The following is a 20,455-nucleotide window of genomic DNA, read 5'->3' as shown; positions in this document are numbered from 1 at the left end:
AAACCGTTTGTGATGTAATTTCTCGAATGAGCCGTCTGGTATTAATCAATGACATCGAATATACGTATTAATTCTTAAATATTTTTCGTATGGAGCCTTGTAACGAGTTATTTATTAACATGGCATTCAAGTCCAATATTATTCGATTGTGTAAATATTAAGCGTAATATTTCATTTTTTGGATTTTTTAAAATATACTTGAAAAAATTATTAAATGGGAAGAGTTTGAAAGAAACTAAAATATCAACTCGATATTTCGAAGTCATCGTTCCGTCAACATTTGACGTTACCCGTACGTTATAAACATTAAACAGTTATTATACAACGAGTTAATATTGTTTTCGACGAAGCTGGATTTTAAATTCCAAATTTGTGACTGATTTGCATTGAGAAAAATTTAGATACATTCGAAATCGTGAAGAGAACAATTAAAACAATCGATTACCTTTTTTTAAAACGTAGGATCCAATCGAACGCAATCGAACCTCCTTCACGATCTCTCCCTTCAGCGTCCCTTGAAAAATCCGTCCTCACTCCACTTCGCCGAACAAAAAATCGAAAAGAAACCTTATCAAACGGAGAACTTTCAAAATTTCATCTCCACGATATCTCCACGATTAATTACTCTAAAGTTCCAAGAAAAAAAAGAAAAAAATCTCCGTAAAGTATTTACTATTTCTCGCACGATCCACGTGTGTGATCCCCCGTTACTCGAACGAGGAAAACAACAAGAAAAAGAAAAAAAAGAAAAAAAGAAAACACTCGGTTGATCAGTCGTTCGGCCGGACAGTCACGCGGTTTTCTTTAGCCGAAGAAAAAAGCAGGTAAACACACTGGCCGTATACTTTGAACAGTACCCTAATCTGCTCGTTTGTTAACAGGGATCGAGAGCGTTGACAGCCGCGCGATCGAGTTGCGGGCATAGGAATAAAGAGCGACGACGCGAACGATCGAATCGGGATTGCAATTTTTTCGAACGATAAAGGGGATGTATAATGTGTATGTAAGGCACGATGCGCGTGGAAAGCCACGAGGCATAGAGTCAGTCACGGCTCGGCAGTCGGCGTACACTGCAAGCCGAACGTCGCCGCCACGCGACTCCCAACTCGAAAGCGGAGCCGCGCAAGATGGTCGACGGCGAACCGGCTCTTCCATTGGCTGCCCGCTGCCGCTCAGGTATACACACGCCGGCTCTGTTATCGAAACGGGCATACTGATAACAAAGCGAATGCTCCGCTTTTCTATCGTAGTATAAAAATTTAGCAGTTTGGGATTCCGTGTATAATTCCCGCCTAAAAATCGGGGAATTTTCGAACCTAGCTTTTCGATCAAATCCGATTTTCGGGGAATTTTTTTTAACGAAAGTATAAAGTGCTTGCTCGATTCCTATAATCCATTTTCGTACATTTTATGAGAAATTGCGCGAAAGGGATGGTATATTGATATATAAAATCATTTTATATTTATACCGTGCGAATGCTCCGCTTTCGATCGTAGAATGAAAATTTAGAGAATTTTTTTTTTTAACGAGCTTTGTAATGCTAAAGTGCTTGTTCGATTCTAATTTCGTACATTTTATGAGAAATTGCACGAATGATTTTATATTTCGACCATCCCTTATGCTATGCGAATGTTTCGATCATAGAATGGAAATTTAGCAGTTTGAAATTCCCGCGTAAAAATTCTATAAATCTATAAATTTTCGAAGCTATCTTTTCATCAAATTCTCGGGGAATTTTTTTAAACGAAAGTATAAAGTGCTTGCTCGATTCCTATAATTTCGTACATTTTATGAGAAATTGCGTGAAAGAGATGGTATATTGAAATATAAAATCATTTTGATAGAAAGTATCTGTCTTTTCTTTTTTCTCTCCAATTGTCAGAACGTTGTTTAGAACAAGTTTTTATATAAATTTCCTTTTTAGCCAGGTTAATTCAATTAACGTTCAAGTCAATCCGCTTTTCGAAAAACTAGGAGCTATAATTGAATTTCTCTCTTTCGATTCAACTTTATGTATTTTTCTCTCTGTATAAATACAAACGAAAAAAATTTCTCGTTCCGTGAATCATCAGCATTCACTTTAATCGCAGCCCTTACACGCCGGCCTTAAAGGATTCACAATTAAAATCCAATTCCGAATCGAAGCCAATCGGCGGCAGAGTGAAAATTACATTTTCACTTGGAGGAAGGGAGCAATTAACGAATCATGCGAATCAAGTTATCCCTTCCCCGGATTGGTCGAGGCCGCGAGGAATGCAACTAACTTCAAATTTCCGCCGGGATTGAATCCCGAAACGAGCGCCAACACCGTGTAGGTACCGAAAAATTTTGTCACGTATCTACCTTTTCCCATTCTTTTTCGCCCTTCGTTTGCGCCTGTCCTGTGCGGGCCCTATCTCGCGCGCGCATCCACCAAGGTCGTTGCATTCCTTTCCCTTCCGCCCTATTGTGATGCCATACGCGTAATTATGCAAATTCCGAACAAGCGAGCAAGGAAACGCCCAACTACACGTGTCTTCAATACGATATATTTGTATTTTCACGTTAATTTTTTTTTTCTTCTTTTTTTTTACAGCGATGAAATATCTCCATGACTTAACCGGATGCCGGTTTGGAATTGAAATGAATTATATCTTCGCGGGTTAGAATTTTAATATCTATTCGATAGATGTACTCTTGTTTGACGAGATCATCCAATGAAATCAAGTTTCAATTTCAATGAATAATTACGAATTAAGAAAATTATTAATTGTACAAACCCTGATGCAAGATAGAGCCCGATCCCGAAAGAAGAAATATTATAAAAATATTCTACGACGTGATACATCTCGTGCATAATTCTATATATATATATAATAATAATTAAATATAAAAATAATAATTTTAGCAACGAAGGATAGTGAGAAAGTTGGAAAACGTTAGTTGCCACGTCTTGCCAAGGACGATAAGAACAATTCCTACCCCCTTAATGGAGGAGGAAATTCTGCATTCGTTACCGGCCGTTTTCTTAACCAGAGTTATGCCAGGATCATTAAACAGATTGCAAAAAGGCCACCAAGATCCAGGATACGCGGACGTTTTACGTGCGTGCGTGCCGCACATCGTGATTTGTAAATACACACCACATCCTGCTTATTCCCTTACGTGTGCTCACGTGTTTTCGCGCGAATATTATCTGAGCCAAGCCCGAGCCAAGGAGGCTGTAAAATATATCGGTTGTTATCGTGAAACGCAGTTGAAAGAAGCTCGCCCCGCGCTGTATTTCTTACGGTTTCTCTATGTTTTACTATCGAGAGAGAGAGAGAGAGAGAGAGAGACTTGCATATTTACGCACTGGTGTGAATTGCAACTGGATCTGGATAATTAGTCGGTGTTCTCGATACGGTACGTTTAATATGGAAATTAAATCGATGAATCGTTTCTTAACTTCCTAATTGAATCGCGATTTTTAATTTTTAGTTTTCTTGGAAATTATTGCTTGGAATTTTATTGCATTCGTACGCGGTTTTGTATTTCATCGAAGATAACGGTTGGTTAATTATAATAATCTTTTGTAATGCAGTTGTTCGTATGTAGTTGTAGCTTTCTTTATGGACGATTCCGATTTTTATTCGTTCCGTTAATTTAGAATGCTACGAACGTCGTGTCACGTCGGAAGAGATGACAATAAGAGTTTCCAAGATTTATTTTCGATGAATTGCTATAATCTTTCGATCTTCGTTTTTCGTAAAAATTTATTGGCAAGCGATTTATTTCTTATTTATTATTTCTTTATTTATTATTTCGAACGTTGTTACGTACGAAGAATGAGAAATTCGTTTTAATCTTATGCAGAGACGTTAACGAAACACGAACAGATATATTTGCGTGGATTGGTATTTTCAACACGCTTCGAGAATTGGGAAGCGCGTAATTCGAGGAAAGAGAAGCATAAGAGAAGCATCGATACATCTAACCGCAAACAGGTATCGACGCAACGAAGAAGGTAACCACGAGATTGTGATACATCGGCGGATGAACCGTCGAAGCCAGACAATAACTGAACGACATTTATCCATTTACAATGTTCGAATACAACGGATAACACGGTGTTATTCTACGATAAATTTCATTCTGAATGAACGACAGAAAGAAAGATTATAATAAAATACCTTTTTTCTTTCTTTTTTTATAAATTAAAATACCAATAAACCTCAAATGAAAATTCTTTCTTTTATTGCAGTGAAATAGCGATTTGAAAATCGTGTATATATGAATGACGATCACTTTCACAATGGATGAATAGAGAGGAAAAAAAGAAATAGAGGAAATTTTAGCATTTTTGAACAAATGAAATTTTATCAATATTTATTAGAAATCATATATGAATGACATTCTTCTATCTGGTATAATGGAAATAGTTGCATGCAATGAAATGATAGTTGCATCCTGTTAAACAGTTTTGTTTTGTTCACGACAATTGCTGCAACACCAACGCGTGATACGTAATCGCGCATAAATGACAGAAATTCCATTGAATCGGGTTTGTGCACGCCTAAATGCAGGGTTAAGTTCTAATCTGGCACGCAACCGGAAACGAACACGAGTGCTTCGCTTCGCCAAACAATGCTTTCGAAAAAAAAAAAAAAAAAGAGAAAGAAAAGAGCTCAACAATGGAAAACAATAACGACAGACGGTGCGCGCAATACACATTCACGCAAGGGAAGCTTTGGTCAGTATTTTCCTGCTCCCTTCTTCCCATTGCGCCAATTTCACAGATAAATCTTTCAGGGAGCACGATTTTTCGCTCACTGAAAATGTTATCTTGCCCACGAACGAGCCTATCTCGTTATATAAAAAATATGAAATTCAAATTTTAATCTCAGAAGAAATTTTCGAAGTAAGTTTTATCCTTGATTATTTGATTAAAGTGATATATTAACGTTGAGTAAAAAAAAAAAAAAAAAAAAAAAAAAAAAAAAANNAAAAAAAAAAAAAAAAAAAGAAAAAATGTATTATCATATTTTATTAGTCATAGATCGTATGATTATTTAAATATTCGAACAAGTTAATTTCCAATCATAAAAAGTTTGCATTTATTATTAGCAAAATTAAATTATTTAAATATTGAGATGTACACGTTGCTTAAATAATTTTTCTTTTGTGTCATCAATGTAAAATTTAACTTAAAAAAAAAATATATATACATCGATTTATAGAAAAAGAATACAATAGAATAAATTTTAATTTGTGATAAGAGATAATTTCTTCATAGAAATTTAATTCAAAAGTTAAATTCGTGGAAAAACATATAAAGTAAAAAATAAATTATTATTATTAATTTTCTTTTATCTTTACCTCGCTTTATCCATAAGATAATTGATATAATAATCATCTACCGCATAATTCAGCCTATTTTATCAAGTGTAATAATTTTTCAATTAAAATGATAATATATCGATCGTATTTTTCTTTTTTTTTTTTATCGAGCATTTAAAAGCTCAATGAGATTTAATCGATCAGAATTAATCAGATTAACGTATTATTTTTTTTCTTCTCATTATTTTTGTAATAGAATAGAAAGAAACACGTGTTCACTTTCATTCATCGACAATCAAGGAAGGTATATACATGTTTTTCTGCAATTTGGCTACCGCCTTTGAGGAAACGCATTACTTTTATGTGATCCGGCCAACAAAAGTAGTTCATACAAAGATATGCACGTGACACACGTGAAAGCACCGCGAAAACGGATTGAGCAGCGTTAAGCTTTAGATCTCAAAGGGAAATTAATCGTTCTTTCTCCAATGGCAATCAAAATTGCTATTCCTTTTTCTTTCTTTTCTCTTCCATATATTCCATATATTCGTGAAATTTGATTCGTATTTGAATATTAAACGGAGATCGAGTTGAAAATTCGTAAATGGTGCTTGCGTTAGCTTAATCAGAATATTATATGTAAATTTTATTGATTAACTTACGAAACTTATTGCATTAAAAAATTTCAAAATGGAAAACAATATTTACATTGTACGTTGATTTCGCTAATATAAAATTTAAATAAAACCCGTTTTATTAAACTAACTTCTCGGGTTAAAATTTAATATATATATAAATGGTATGGAAAAGGAAAAAAAAAAAAAAGAAAGAAATTTAAATGAGAAATAATCTAATCTGTATAAATTCAAATATGGCGTACGATTTGGTGTTAAGGTTGTACCGTTACTGACGGAAATTATCATTCCTTATACCTATAAATATTATCGAGGTGATGTCCCAAACTGGTTTTAGGTATTTGGTTCGGGATACAAAACATGGCCGTGGTCCAGCACAGCTGCACGATCAACCGGTTTCCCTGATTACAATCGACTGAATGTAGTCAATGAGTATAGCCGTAAATACGTATTAAGTATTGTATTCCATATACATAAGTATCGATTGCGTCAATTTTACCATTATTTGCTATTTATCATCACATGTGAGATATAGTATAGACTCAATAATTTAATTGGACCTTTTGTCCCATCTAAAATAAAATCGTGAAAAAAAATTAGAATATTTAGAGTATTATTTATTTATTTATTATAATAAAAATAATTATTATTATTAATAAAAATATGCGTATATATAATCCATCAGAAAAAGATGATAAAATCAATAGATTTTAAAAAAGAATTTCTTTGATACATTCTTTGATTATTATTATTTTTATTATATTACATATATTTATAAAAAATTCAATAAAAAATGGATAGAGTAAGAAAATCTATTAAGATTTTTAATCAGTAGGCAATAATAGAAAACATAAAGTTAATTAATTATCAGAATTATTTTTTGAACGCGTAAATTTTGTAGAACGAGTAGACAAGAATGACAATTAGTGGAAGAAGGACAGAGATAGGATAAAAATATTGAAATCAGCGCCATCTCCAGAGTGCCGCAAATGAAACTCAGAAAGAAAGGACAGAAAATAATAAGAAAAAGATAGAGATAGGATAGGAATTGATCGTTAGTGCCATCTGTTGAGTACTTATATAAAGAATTTTTTAAACTGGCGTTGATAGTCAATTCCTATTCTACCTTATTGTTCGAAAAGATACCTTTGACACTCAAGAGATGGCGCTAATGGTCGATTCTTATCCTATCTCTATCCTTTTCTTACTATTTTCTGTCCTTTCCTTCTGAGTTTCATTTGCGACACTCTGGAGATGGCGCTGATTTCAATATTTTTATCCTATCTCTGTCCTTCTCTTGCTATTTGCTCTCCTTATTTACATGGTCTACTACACACAACTACAAATGACTACAGATCAGATATGGAATGTCAATTGAATATAGATTCGTCATCTCTTTTAAAATTATAATATATTTTTAATATAAAAAAAAAAAAAAGATATTACAGATATACCAGAGATATAAGACAAAATCATTTGTATTGAATATTAAATCTATTTTGTAAGTTATTCAAAAATTAAGTTATGGATTATATTGATAAGAAGCAAATATTTAGAATGAAATATAAGAATAAAAAGTACATCATGTTTCAGAATTTCGCAAAATATGGTCATTATAGAGGCGTTACTAACAATATAGTTTTTAAAATAGAATGAGATTCGAACGTGAATACGTCATTCATGATACTATAAATGCATGTAAGCCAGAAACAGGAATACAGCTGTTACGTATATATTGTGAAATATGATCAGCTGTCGGTCACAATTATTCAAATATTAGAAACGCATTTCGTTAATTAAAAACATTGATTCTATTAATTAATCAATTTTCATATTGAAAATTATTATTTCTGCATATAAAATAATCTTATAAATTTTTACATCATGGTAAGTAACAAAGTATTTTTAAAGGTTAGAATAGAAAGAATATTCCTAGTTTCAAATAAGAAATATTAAATATTATGGATCAAAAATATAACGTTAAATATATTATAACTATTTATACAAACAATTCTAAATAAAGTATTTAAAGATTTATCATTATTTTAAGTTAATTTTTAATATGTAAATTAATATAACCTAAGTTTTTTTAATATAGCAAAATCCAAATGAAGATACAGAATGGAATGACATTCTCAGAAGAAAAGGAATTATACCTGAGAAACCTAAAGAAGTTACAGAAGAACAAATAGTTGACATTGTGGAAAATACCATAAATGAAAAAACTGGACGTGGTACTTAAATATTTATTTCTTTTATATTAACATAATAATCCTAATTCAAATTTTATTAATGTAGATATTTTATTTTTTTTATAGCTCCTAATGATTTAGAAAACAAAACATTGGATGAATTGGATGAATTAGAAGATGAAGAAGATGAAAAAGTTTTATTAGAATATCGGAGAAAAAGAATAGCAGAAATGAAAGAATTAGCTAACAAATCTAAATATGGTGAAGTTAAAGAAATATCAGCAGAAGATTATGTTCAAGAAGTGAATAATGCAGGGGATGATATTTGGGTTATACTTCATTTGTATAAATCTGGGTATGATAAAAATTTATTTTAAAAATATTAAATGGGAATCTTATCTAATTACAATTTTTTTTTTTTAAGCATTCCACTTTGCACATTAATAAATCAGCATTTAATTAACTTAGCAAAAAAATTTCCTGCAACCAAATTTTTGAAAAGTATTTCTACTACTTGCATTCCCAACTGGCCAGATAGCAATCTTCCTACAATTTTTATCTACCATAATGGAAATATGGTGAAACAAATTATTGGACCAATAGAATTAAGAGGCATGAAACTAACTGAAGCAGGTAATTATAATATAATTATAAATTCATTTAATAAATATTGAAACATTTATGTTTGTACTGACATAAATTATTATATTATTGTAGAACTGGAATGGATGTTAGGACAAGCAGAAGCTATACCAACAAAAATTACCAAAGATCCAAAACCAAAAATCAGAGATGTATTATTTTCTTCATTAAGACATGAAAATGATGATGTTGCTGACAGTAATGATTGGTAATTTTACTTATGTTGGGCATTTAAGAAAGCTAATGTATTGTCTGAATACTATATATAAAGTATTGACTATTTTATTTATTTCAAAATCACATATTTTATTACACACAAATTATTTTTTATTATTTAAAATTTTATCATTATAAATAATCATATTCTCACAATAAAATATTTTATTATCACGTTATCAATTTTAAAATTATAATTTCTATTTTTTTTTTTTTTTTTTTTTTTTTTTTTTTTTTTTTTTTTTTACACCTTTATCACATACATTCTCATAAAATAATCACTAATATGACATGGAACATTTAATTCAAAATTATAAAATTTCGTAAAATCTAACCTTATTTGCATAGAGATAAAAATTTTTAAATATAATATTTATTAATATATTATTCATACTTTCTATTTCGTTTTTTAAAAATTAATAATATATAATTATGAATTTTATTTGACTTGCATAGCAATAAAATCGGATAGTATTATTATTTTCTATATATTCTATATTTTATTTTATGTTTAATATTACTTCGAAGTTCGACATTTTCATATTTTTTTTTTGTGACGAAATCGTATAAACAATGCCAAAAAGTAATAAACGAGAAGAAATAAATAATGAAAAATGGATCGAAAGTATTTAGAAAGAATATATATACGCACAAATTTTTGACATTAAATTTAGCTATAAATTCTATGTTTACGTTCTGTCCTTCAAGGACTTCTCGGATTTCTTTTCTTTATCTACATGTAAACCACAGCTGAAGCTATACTTCTTTGTATAATTTCATAGAACGCAGTTTAGTTTCTACCGTTGATTATAGAAGTTGGTAGTGTCATATAGTGAAATTTTGAACGAACTATTAAATATTTTAAATTTATATTCGTTATATTTATATATTTTATTATAATAATTAATATAAAAATGTTTAAAAAAATTTAAAATGTGAGTTTGTTTGTGATTGCAATGTTACATATTATTTAAACTATGATCAAGAAAATTAGGTAAGCTTATATATAATATAGCAGTTCATTAAATATTATAATTATATTATCATTAATTATAATTAATGATAATTAATAAAAATAAAAAGAAAAAAAATTTTGCACATGCATTGACAGGAATATATTTCGCACATTTTTAATACTACAATTATTTATGTTTTTAATCTAATTTTTTTATTTATTTTTTATTATATATTTACATAATATGTAAAATAGTTTGATGTAGAGATGTTCAAATATATTTTTTAATTTTTTGTTTATATTATATTTTCTAGCTATAATAAACAATGTAATATAAACATAATATGTAAATAGATAAAGTTAAAAAATTAATTGAAATTTATAAAGAATATTAGTAAAAATGTTTGAGGAATTAGATAATTTTTTCAAATTCGATTATAATAGTAGAAAATTACATAATAAAAATACAAAAAATATTTATTCAAATACAGTATTAGATGTAATATCAGAGAAACAATATAATAAAGAAATTAATATCAGCAAAGAAAAAAAAAATATTGAAGAATTAGATAATGTTAAAACTATTAATTATCCTGATATTAATACAAAACAATATATATCAATTTTAAATAAAACATCACGTAAAGTTCCTAATATTTTAAAAAATAAGTCAAAATCAGAGAGAATTTTTGAAGCAGATGCAATAAAATCAAATTCTTTTAAAGATGTAACAAATAAAGATGAACATGAAAGTTTATTCAATCCTGATTTAATATCAGAATATAATTCATCTGAAAATATACTTGCTAAAAAAGAAAAAAAGCATAAAAGAGTATCAAGGAGAAGAAAACAAGAACTTAATTTTACGAATATTTGTCATGAATTACCAAAATGGAGCATTTGTTCTTTTGTTGATGATAAAAAAAAAATGATAGGCAAAAAATTAGGTAAACCAAAAACATTAGAAAGTCTCACACAAGGAAAGAAGTTAAAACATCATTCTAGGAAACAAAATAAAAAACAACAAATATCTATTCTTAAAAATAAAGGAAAGGAGAAATACTTACCTTCAATATCTCAGGATATATTGACAGATTATAATTCTGAATGTCAGAATCTTTCATTCTCAAAAGAAAGTGAATCAAATGATTTGGAAGATTTAATTGATTTCTCTAGCAATGAAATATTTAATAAGTTTAATTATGAATTTTATAACAATAATTCAGATTGTTATACATGCTATTCAATGAATTATGAAACATGTAACTCTTTAAGTGCAATACACGAAAGTGATAGTTATGAAAACATATTTGATATAAATGACAATGAAGTTGACATATATAATACAACATTATATTCTTCTTTAACGGATAATGAACATGATGAAAAGAATATTTCAATAAGAAAATTTATGATGTCTCCAGATTATAGAAATGAAGACTTATCATTTAGTGATAATAAGTCAAAGTGTTCATCTGATTCTTTCTGTAATTATTGCTTTGAGGATTGTGTTTCAAATTGGATTGAAACTAGTGCAGCTAGTATTCATTCAGAAGCTTTTAATGATATTAAACAGAGTAATTTAGATAGTTCATCTTTTCATAACCCTAAATATAATGAATATCTAAATGATGATAGGGAATATAGCAGTAGAAGATCATCATTGACTGAAAGTGAATGTTCTTTGGAAATCACAGATGATATTGATTCACTATTGACAGAATTTGAACGTTATTCGGATGAAAAAAAAAATAGCGAGACTGAAATATTTAAACAAACAATATATACGCAAAAACAAAAAGAATACGATGTGTCGATGGAAAATTTACATGATACGAATATATTACAAATTCAAGACGATAATGGAACTAGTATAAACAAGGATAAGTAAGTTAATATTTTTTATATTATTTTTACGAAATGCGAAAGTTGTATTAATGTTTAAAAAAAAATTTTCAAATTTTTTCGAAACATTAAAATTGAAAAATCAAGCATATTATTTATTAAAATAAAATATATTTTAAGAAAATATTTTATAAAATATATAGATTTATAGTTCAATAACTTCGACTAATTGGAATATCTCTACTAATTTTAGAGATATAGAATTCGTATCATATGTTGCAAAATGATAAGATAAAAATTCAATCTGATATAAATCTGATAATAATTTTATATTGTATTGGAATTGTTTAAATATCTATTATTTAAACAAAAAAAAATAGCATCATATTATTTAAAAAAATAGTACTTATTTTGAAATTTTTAAGTATCCTTCATTTATAAAAAAATTATTTATAGCATTATTAATAGTCCTTCCATACACAGCTAAAAAATTGTTATATAAAATATTTGCATGTCTCTAAAAATAACAGATATTCAATAATCAAAGTTATCTTGATACTTTGGAATACTTTGTACATGTATAATAATATATTTTGATAACAAATTTTTGTAAAAGATACGAGATATGTATTCTAAATTTATTTTCTTTCCCTAAATTTTACGTTTTATGAAGCATGAATAACGCTTGTAGGTATAAGTGTTTATCATGTTCATTAAAATTTTCAAACACGCGTACGTTGGCAATGCATCAAGCAGGAGCACATGGAGGTAAATTTATTATTTTATGCACGATTATATATAGTGTTTGTCATTAGTGTTTCTTTTCAGGTATGTACATAATACTTTGTGAAAGTTGCGGTAGGCTTTTCAATCGAAAATATCATTTCAATAGACATTTTATTCATTGTGGTCGCTTGAAAGAACCTTTCAAGTGTGACATGTGCTTTAAAATGTATAGGTAAAAAAGAAGAAACAAAGATGATTTAAATTTGTCAAATAAAAAACATTCAAACTTGAAAATTTATTAGTTTATATTGGTAGAAATTTATTTTCAGACACAAATCATCTTTAATTCATCATTTAAAAATAGTGCATCATATTCATTATGCTCGTAATCGTACCGCGACATTTGTTTGTAATGTATGTAACAAAATCTATAGTAAATTTGGTGCTTTCGAAAATCATATGAAGAGTCATAAAAACGAGCCTGGTAAGTTTTGATAACTTATACATAATAAAATAATATATAGACGCAGTTCATTGAATTTTTTTATCATTTTTAGATTATATGGATATACCTAACGATGTTACTTCTTAAGTACATACATAAGTATTTATATAAAAATAATAATACATTTATTTTCAGTCACTGTATTTTATTATGATGTAATATTAATTAATCGTTAATATTAGTTAATATTAATTGAAATTTTCTAAATCCGTACAAAAGTTTAAAATTGTTCAATGGATTTCACTACTATCGATTTTCCAATTACGTGACATCCTCAGATACCAAAGAAAATTCGTATGCTTTGACTTATAAATATAATTTCATATAAAATTTTCTATCTTAGAAAATTCAATCTATGGATGTTTAATAAATATTGTTACGCACTGTTGATCAGTCGTCTACTTAGTGACCGCTAGATTCTAGGGAATATATGAGTTCTTATATACATAGTCATAACAATTGCAGCGGCATTAAGTCGTAGATGTTGAGTTATATTATGAACTTATATTAGTAATAGTTAATAAAATATTATCATTGATAATAAATCGATAAATTTCACGATGATATTAATTGCTGCTGGGATTGAAACGAAATACGTATTCATATTTATTTTTACAATTGTTATTCTATTTTAATCAAACTAAAAATATTTTGATTCTTTTAAGTTTTCTCAAAGGCAGCATTATCTTCACGCGATTTCATTATATCTCAATAAATATCGTTAATATTATTTTATTTAAGTTTTTCGAAGTTACTAAAAAAATATAATTAGATTATAAAAATTTTATATTTATATTTATTATTTATGTTCTGACGTTATCTTTTTAGATATATTATTTTAATATTATAAAATGGTCTTTACTAATATTAGGAATAATAGTAAATAGTAAGATAAACTAAAAAATGCCATTGATTATTGATACATTAAAAAGGAAAAGTAATGTTTTATACGATTTTGAAACCATTTTGAAAAGTTTGCAATTAATTTACTTTCTAATGTCGATATTATACACATATTATATATATAGGTTATCAACCTATAATATATTTGTAGTTGTGTTATTTATATTGACAAATGAATATTTTAAATTAAATATTTTTGATATATGATTAATACATATGTAATATATGAATTAAAATATTATATAATTTATGTTTAATCTTCAACTGGTGATGTAATGTAAAAATTATTTCGTGCATTAATGATAACTTTTTAATTTCGAAAGTATGTTTTGTTATATTTCAATGTACAACCGATTGCCATGAAAAAAAAACATACATATAGGTATTGTTTTTATTGCTATTCTGTTTAGTATCTATACTTGGATTGCATGAAGAAATTCTGCTTAAAAGTTAGAAAAACTAAACTATTTTTCTTCTTATTAAATATTTGTTTTCAGTTTTTATTAAAATTTGATGTTTGCATATAATTCTTAATATAATTTCTGAGATAATGTCGCATATTATATATATTTCTAATACAGTATTAGGTGTATTAAATTCAATGCTAAATAGTATAATAAATAAATAGTATAATAAAATTAAACAAAAAATAAAATACAATGATATTAAATAAATAGCAACATCATCAGTTGCAAGTTAATAGATATTCTGTAGTAATACAATACAATATAATACAAATTTACATTCCTTTTCCATTTTTGAAATTGTAACAACTCGGTATAAACAGTATTATACAGTAGTTGTAATATTTTATTTTTATATCTGTTTTTGATAACATTGTAATACTCAATACGTACAAATTGATATTATAAAATAAAATACAGAATAAAAATTTAATTATCATATAATTTAGTACTTTTAATTTCTAATATATATATGTGTAATGTATCAATTTAACAATAAATTGAATTTTATTTTCATTTTTGATATATGATATATTTGATATATTTATTTTCATAGATAATCATGTACTATTTATATTATAAAATGTAGGTATTTGATCACAGTGAAAAATAATTTAAATAAGTGTGAAAAATATCAATTCTAAAGATATTTTTAAAGATATCATATATATATATCTTAATGTAAATCATTAATATAGTTAACAGTCTATTATTATTAACTTTCATTCTGAAAGTTGTTATTATATATGCAATTAAAGAAAAGTTGCTAGTAATAAAGTTCGTTTCGATGTAGGAAATTTATTGAATGACTATAAATTGAAAGATTTCCCCATTTATTTGATTGTGCAAATTAAAAATTCTAAATTTTTTTCATTTATCATGAATTTATATCTTCAATATCTAAATAATAATTATGAAATAAATAAGAGTAACAAATATATAATATTATTTTTCAGAGAAATATTGGTATCACAAAAAAAGAATAGAATGAAAATCAAACATAGATATCTCAGAATTCGAATTATAGTGTCGATTCATTGTTATTTACATTGGCTTTCGTTCATAAATCGTAAAAAGATTGTCGTATATCTTAGAATATATCGAGAAACATACCGATATAGTGTAATACATAAAATACAATTCCATTTTTCTTACTATGGGAACAATTTATATATTTCAATTGAAAAAATTCTATGTATTTCCAAATTAAACCAATTCTATTGCTGTTTATCTTTTTTATTTTATATTTATATTTTAAACTGATTAATTACGATATGCAGAGACAATTATTTTGTTTCGCTTTTTAATCATTACTACTGTTAATCGATAGATATTTGTTAATTTTATCCTGTTGATTAACACGCTGACATTTTCATTGGAAAGAGTAAACGGAAATGTTAAAGGTCTAATAAGTATTTATGAAATATTCTTCAGCGGATGGAGATATTAAATCGTAAAGATCATTACGTGGGAAATGAACTTCCTTCTTTAATATTTCTTTTTACATTTTTTGATTGAAAGTTTATGTTATTCAAGACATGCCAATTTTTTAAAAATATATAATTTTATCATTAATTTTAATGATTTATTTTATTATAATTCTATTTGAAATTTAAAAAAAAATATAATTGATAAAAATATAAAATATCTTTACATATTAATTTTTATTATTCTATATCTAATAAAATTAAATTTTATATATTTTTCAATTTAAAGATACCAAATTAAATTTAGTACAAAATAAAGAATATTTTATTAATGGACTATTTATAAAAGAAACAAAACAATTGTTTATAGTTAAGAAAAATGACAATGGTGAACCATGCAGGATATACGCATCATAATGAATCCGTTAAAAAGGGATAACTATGGTGGCGCCGCGATCGGTCAAAATTCGAACGAATGCTTGCGCCGGAACCGCGCAGATCGTCCTCAGTAGTTGCCCAGACGCTGTCACGGGCGTAGCTGGATGCTGGATTGTCTCTCTCTCTCGTGCGCGCGCGTGCCGCAGGGAGGTGCTTCCTTTTCTTCTTCCTCTTCCTCCTAACCTCGTCCTACTCGTCGCCTGTATCGTCGACGGTACGCCGTGGACGTCACGATTCTTCGATGCTGCGGATATCGTGCGACTCGGTCATCAGTTCACCATCCTAACGAGAAGAAGAAAAGGTGCCGGAGAAAAGGGAGGCCGATGAGGTTTCCTGCCGGTCGGTGAGAGAGAGAGAGAGAGAGAGAGAGACAAATAGTGAGGGTGATAAAGGGGGAAAGAGAGAGAGAGAAGGAGAAAGAGTTAGAAAGAGAGTGAGACAGTGAAAAGGATTTGACAAGGAAAGCCATACTGAAAGAAACAACGAGAGACCGGTAAATCGGGAAACAAAGATGATGATAGAGAAATAGACAAATAACGAGGGGAATACGAAAGCAGCAGAGAAAAATTCGAAAGGAAAGCTGTCCGGGAGGGGTGGAGATGTGTTGAAGTGTGTTCTTGTGTATATATATGGTGCAGTGCGGTGCTGTGCTCGAGAGAGAGAATGGCGTGGTCGGATTTCGCGTGCACCTCGCCGTGACGTGGAAAGGTAAGAGTCCTGTCTAACTTATTCATTTTTCCGACTAATGTTTGACGTAGATGTTGTTTTATTGCGAATATCAACGATGTCTTTATATCGACGATGTCGATTAACCGCGGGGATTGAGTTTCTTATTCAATTGATAATACCCGCCGACGCCGATAATTGGCTTCGATTCGAACGATGATCCGTCTGTCGGTCAGTCGCCGGTGCCGCGTGCGCCTCTGTCGTCTGGCTTATCCTCTCCGTAACTACTATGGAGCTCGTTGGCATGTCTGCCGAGCCGAAACATCGTTTTTTCAGGTTAATCGTTATTTTGTCTTTGTTCCATAATTAATTGATGACTTAATTATCGAGTTTTTAAATATTTATGAGCTATATATCGCAACTTAATAGAGAAAAATCATCATATTACAAAAAAAAAGGATTAAATTGAATTTATTTTGATCATATGGATATATGATACATATAATATTATACTGGAATCTGATTGGCTTGATTAAAAATAATTATTTAATTTTTGTACTATATAATATATTAAGCATGGTAAATAGACGATTTATTTTTATGGCTTGTGATATTATTTTTAATAAATTTTTTTATTTTTTTTTTTTATTTTTCAATACAATAAATTTATAATGAATTCTTTTTTATATTATTATTTAATATAAAACAAATTTTGTTATGATCAGAGAAATTCAATTAGGAATGCTTAAATGTTGCATGTAAATGTGTTAAGAGGTTATAAAAAGTTTTATTTTAGAGCATATATTTCTGTTATGCTCCATATTAAAACGGAATATGTATTGTTTAAGTTCTGTAATAGGGACTTTTGCATTAAAACTTAACTTCGTTGAATTTCATTTAATAGAATAGGTTCACTATGTTGTTCGTATAGAACAAAGTTTTGTAATAAGCAATCTAATTTCAATCTTCAATTCATTTCGATTAGGAAACGAAATTTCTAAAATCTGAAATTGTACCGAAACAATATTCTAAAATATCGTATTTAGAATTTAGGTATTGTATATAAAACGAAAAATAAATAAAATTTATTCTTAAGAATAAATAAAAAAATTATTATAGGAATTTATAAATAATAAAAATATTAAATATGTGATTAGAGAAAAAATTGATAATATATTTGCACTGAATCGATATAGAAAATTAGAATAAAAGAACTTTTTTAAATTTAGAAATCGATAAATAAAAAGTTCATATTTGCAAATCAATATCAAAATTTTTCCATTGTAATGGAAAGTGGAGACAGAAAGTTATTTCGTCGTATGGTTCACGTATGATGTAGTGAAACGAGTTCACATGAGTCATACTGAGAAGTACTTCGCGATATTAAAGTTATTATTATGTTCATATTACTTAAAACCCTGAAAACACTCCTTGGGCATATGAAAGCATATGTCTGTTGGTTTTATTGTTTAGTTTCAATGCAGAAAAATTATTTTTTTAATTATACTTGATATTTATAATCTTTTACTTTCTCTCTATATTTAAATTTATATAGAGATTTTAATTTATTCATAATCTAGTATAACAGCTTGTTCATTTTCATCAATGAAAATGAAATTTCATTCGATCTAATTCTTTCACAATTATTTTATTCTCCTTTTCTTATATAATTTGTAATTATACAATTAAAAATTAATAGTTAATTTTTCGATGAATTAAAAATTATACACAAATTTTCAACTTTCAACTCAACAATGATTATAACAGTGAAATACAGAGGTTGAATTCTACTATAAACCCTCTTCTGACGATTCGTTCTAACACGTATCATCAGTAATCCCCCAGGTAACTCCATTAGAGATGTCAACACGATGATACTCGGACGTATTCACTTGCGTTCTAAACTACACCCCTAGGTCGCACCCTAACTGCGTTATCATCGCGCACTGGCTGCCCGTTTGTGACGTTGATAAGCACGTGTCAAGCATAGGTTGCGGCACCGAATCGAGAAGCTTGTTAGACAGGTCTCCGTGAACGTTTCAAAGCACCTCATCGTTGGTGCTTTTAACCGGCCCCCGCACGAAATTGCATGTCCCCTCATCTGAAGGAAAATCAAGTTTTACTTAAAATTAAATTGCACTTCGAAATAGTCGTTTACAAACACGCACGCACGCAACAAGGCGGAATGTTTGTCAAGCTAAGACATTTTGCTTTTTGTTATCGTGCAAGAGTTTTTTTTATTCTCGATTATGTTCTTCGTAAATATTTAATCCTTTTGTATATAACATGTTATTTTGTAACTTTTCTTTTCTTTCTTTTAAATTTTTACAATGTAGGGTTAGACTTGTTGATAATACTTGGATGTTTTCCAATCACGATGTTAAAGTGTTCGTTGTATGAAGTTACATGTGTACATATACAGGAAAAGTGCGCTCTTAATATGTTTATAACATTAACGCGGACTTTTTTTTTAACTTTGTTGCACGAGGGGACGTATCGAACCACGAAAAAAACAGCTTAGTTAACCTATTTTAATATTGCAAAGAAGAATGTATTTTAAGAATCTTAAAATAAATTGTTGATGACCTTGGACCTATATTCATGATGCATTCCACATAATAATTAAAATATTATACTTATTAAAATTTATAACGATATGCAAAATCTGATAATTAATTCGAGACTAATCATTCAGTTTTTGAAAAGTTAAATTATTCTATTAAGAATTATTTACAAAAAAGAGAAATCGATCAAATTTTTTTACATATAATAAAATATGATATAGTATATTATTAAAAGGAATAAAATATTAAAAAAAAAAATTATTAGTATAATAGTAAGTGGAGAGAAGTATAATAGTATAATAATAGTGGAGAGAATATAAGTAGTAACAGCTTACGTTTGGTCAGGCATCAGTAGTTCGAATGCAAGATAAAATAAAGGACATTGATCAATGATTGTAAGCGATATGCGTTTAGATTGATAAAAGTTTCAACACACGTATTGTATATGTACGATATTGTTCTATTTATCGAATTCAATTTTTAGGAATAAAAATCACGTGTTGTCATAGCAGCAAAGAATTAAAATATCGCTATCAAAATCGAAATTGTCACGCGTCCGCTCTAAATTCTTCCTTCTATTAAATTCAGGGATTTATCGTTCGATTGTACGATTTAAGTAAAATTGAATTTCCATTTGTCCACGACAAAATTTTGTCTGATCGGAAGATTTACGCCTTCATTGTTACCTCGTTTTCGCTTTTCTTTCAAACTCGATCAACCGTTTTCTGTGTTGATCCTTTTAAAGCTGTCGGTCTTTGCTTCCTACGTATCGAAAGAACTTTCAAGATCGAAGTTTCGAAGTGGTGTGTCCTGTCTTTAACAGTCTAAACGGGACAATACATTCGAAAGTAACTTTTTTGAACATTGCTAGCTTCTTATAGTTCTTTTGACACATCATCGAGACTTGAAAAAAAAGCAATGTACATGTATGTACAATATTATTATAAATTATAAATGCTTAACCTATTTTTTTTTAAT

At 28.3% G+C, this 20,455-nt stretch overlaps 4 protein-coding genes across 12 annotated transcripts in view; 3 read left to right on the top strand and 1 right to left on the bottom strand.

Moving 5' to 3' along the window:
- The window catches only part of LOC122720081 (mediator of RNA polymerase II transcription subunit 12), a 92,159-nt gene extending 91,140 nt beyond the window's left edge, over positions 1-1,019 (bottom strand). For 2 of the 3 annotated variants that reach the window (XM_043946538.1, XM_043946541.1), the window contains exon 1: positions 446-1,019. The gene's annotated coding sequence lies outside the window, so the exon portion shown is untranslated. The remainder of the gene's footprint in view (positions 1-445) is intronic. The other variant, XM_043946539.1, reaches the window with a different exon arrangement.
- A 6,295-nt stretch (positions 1,020-7,314) lies between these two features.
- Positions 7,315-9,145, top strand: LOC122719937 (viral IAP-associated factor homolog). The gene is made up of 6 exons (XM_043946220.1): positions 7,315-7,435; positions 7,528-7,821; positions 8,033-8,168; positions 8,253-8,481; positions 8,551-8,759; positions 8,844-9,145. Exons 2-6 carry the CDS (start codon positions 7,819-7,821, stop codon positions 8,978-8,980), a joined length of 714 nt encoding a protein of 237 aa, XP_043802155.1. The 5' UTR covers positions 7,315-7,435; positions 7,528-7,818; the 3' UTR covers positions 8,981-9,145.
- A 1,178-nt stretch (positions 9,146-10,323) lies between these two features.
- LOC122719910 (zinc finger protein 54-like) lies at positions 10,324-13,781 on the top strand. Of its 7 annotated transcripts, XM_043946161.1 has the most exons (5): positions 10,324-11,826; positions 12,476-12,552; positions 12,613-12,742; positions 12,840-12,994; positions 13,068-13,781. In XM_043946161.1, exons 1-5 carry the CDS (start codon positions 10,340-10,342, stop codon positions 13,100-13,102), a joined length of 1,884 nt encoding a protein of 627 aa, XP_043802096.1. In that variant the 5' UTR covers positions 10,324-10,339; the 3' UTR covers positions 13,103-13,781. The 7 variants fall into 7 exon arrangements, 5 of the variants coding, with proteins under 5 accessions (XP_043802096.1, XP_043802097.1, XP_043802100.1 ...); XR_006347693.1 differs by lacking the exon at positions 13,068-13,781 and having other exon boundaries at positions 12,600-12,742; positions 12,840-12,981; XR_006347694.1 differs by lacking the exon at positions 13,068-13,781 and having other exon boundaries at positions 12,600-12,742; positions 12,826-12,840.
- A 2,827-nt stretch (positions 13,782-16,608) lies between these two features.
- The window catches only part of LOC122719911 (two pore potassium channel protein sup-9), a 121,666-nt gene continuing 117,819 nt past the window's right edge, over positions 16,609-20,455 (top strand). Inside the window, exon 1 of the mRNA XM_043946167.1 lies at positions 16,609-16,955. The gene's annotated coding sequence lies outside the window, so the exon portion shown is untranslated. The remainder of the gene's footprint in view (positions 16,956-20,455) is intronic.

Source organism: Apis laboriosa, unplaced genomic scaffold (genome assembly GCF_014066325.1).
Source record: "Apis laboriosa isolate Shangri-la unplaced genomic scaffold, ASM1406632v1 scaffold9_cov152, whole genome shotgun sequence".
NCBI lineage: Eukaryota > Metazoa > Arthropoda > Insecta > Hymenoptera > Apidae > Apis > Apis laboriosa.
This window is presented reverse-complemented; position numbering and strand designations above follow the sequence as displayed.

Excerpts from the sequence above, each read along its gene's own strand:
- LOC122719910 (XM_043946161.1), top strand. The coding sequence starts at position 10,340 with ATGTTTGAGGAATTAGATAATTTTTTCAAATTCGATTATAATAGTAGA. Across the intron at positions 12,553-12,612 it reads TCAAGCAGGAGCACATGGAG|GTATGTACATAATACTTTGT; the intron begins GTAAATTTATTA and ends GTTTCTTTTCAG. Across the intron at positions 12,995-13,067 it reads GAGTCATAAAAACGAGCCTG|ATTATATGGATATACCTAAC; the intron begins GTAAGTTTTGAT and ends TATCATTTTTAG.
- LOC122719937 (XM_043946220.1), top strand. Across the intron at positions 8,169-8,252 it reads AAATGAAAAAACTGGACGTG|CTCCTAATGATTTAGAAAAC; the intron begins GTACTTAAATAT and ends TTTTTTTTATAG. Across the intron at positions 8,760-8,843 it reads CATGAAACTAACTGAAGCAG|AACTGGAATGGATGTTAGGA; the intron begins GTAATTATAATA and ends ATATTATTGTAG.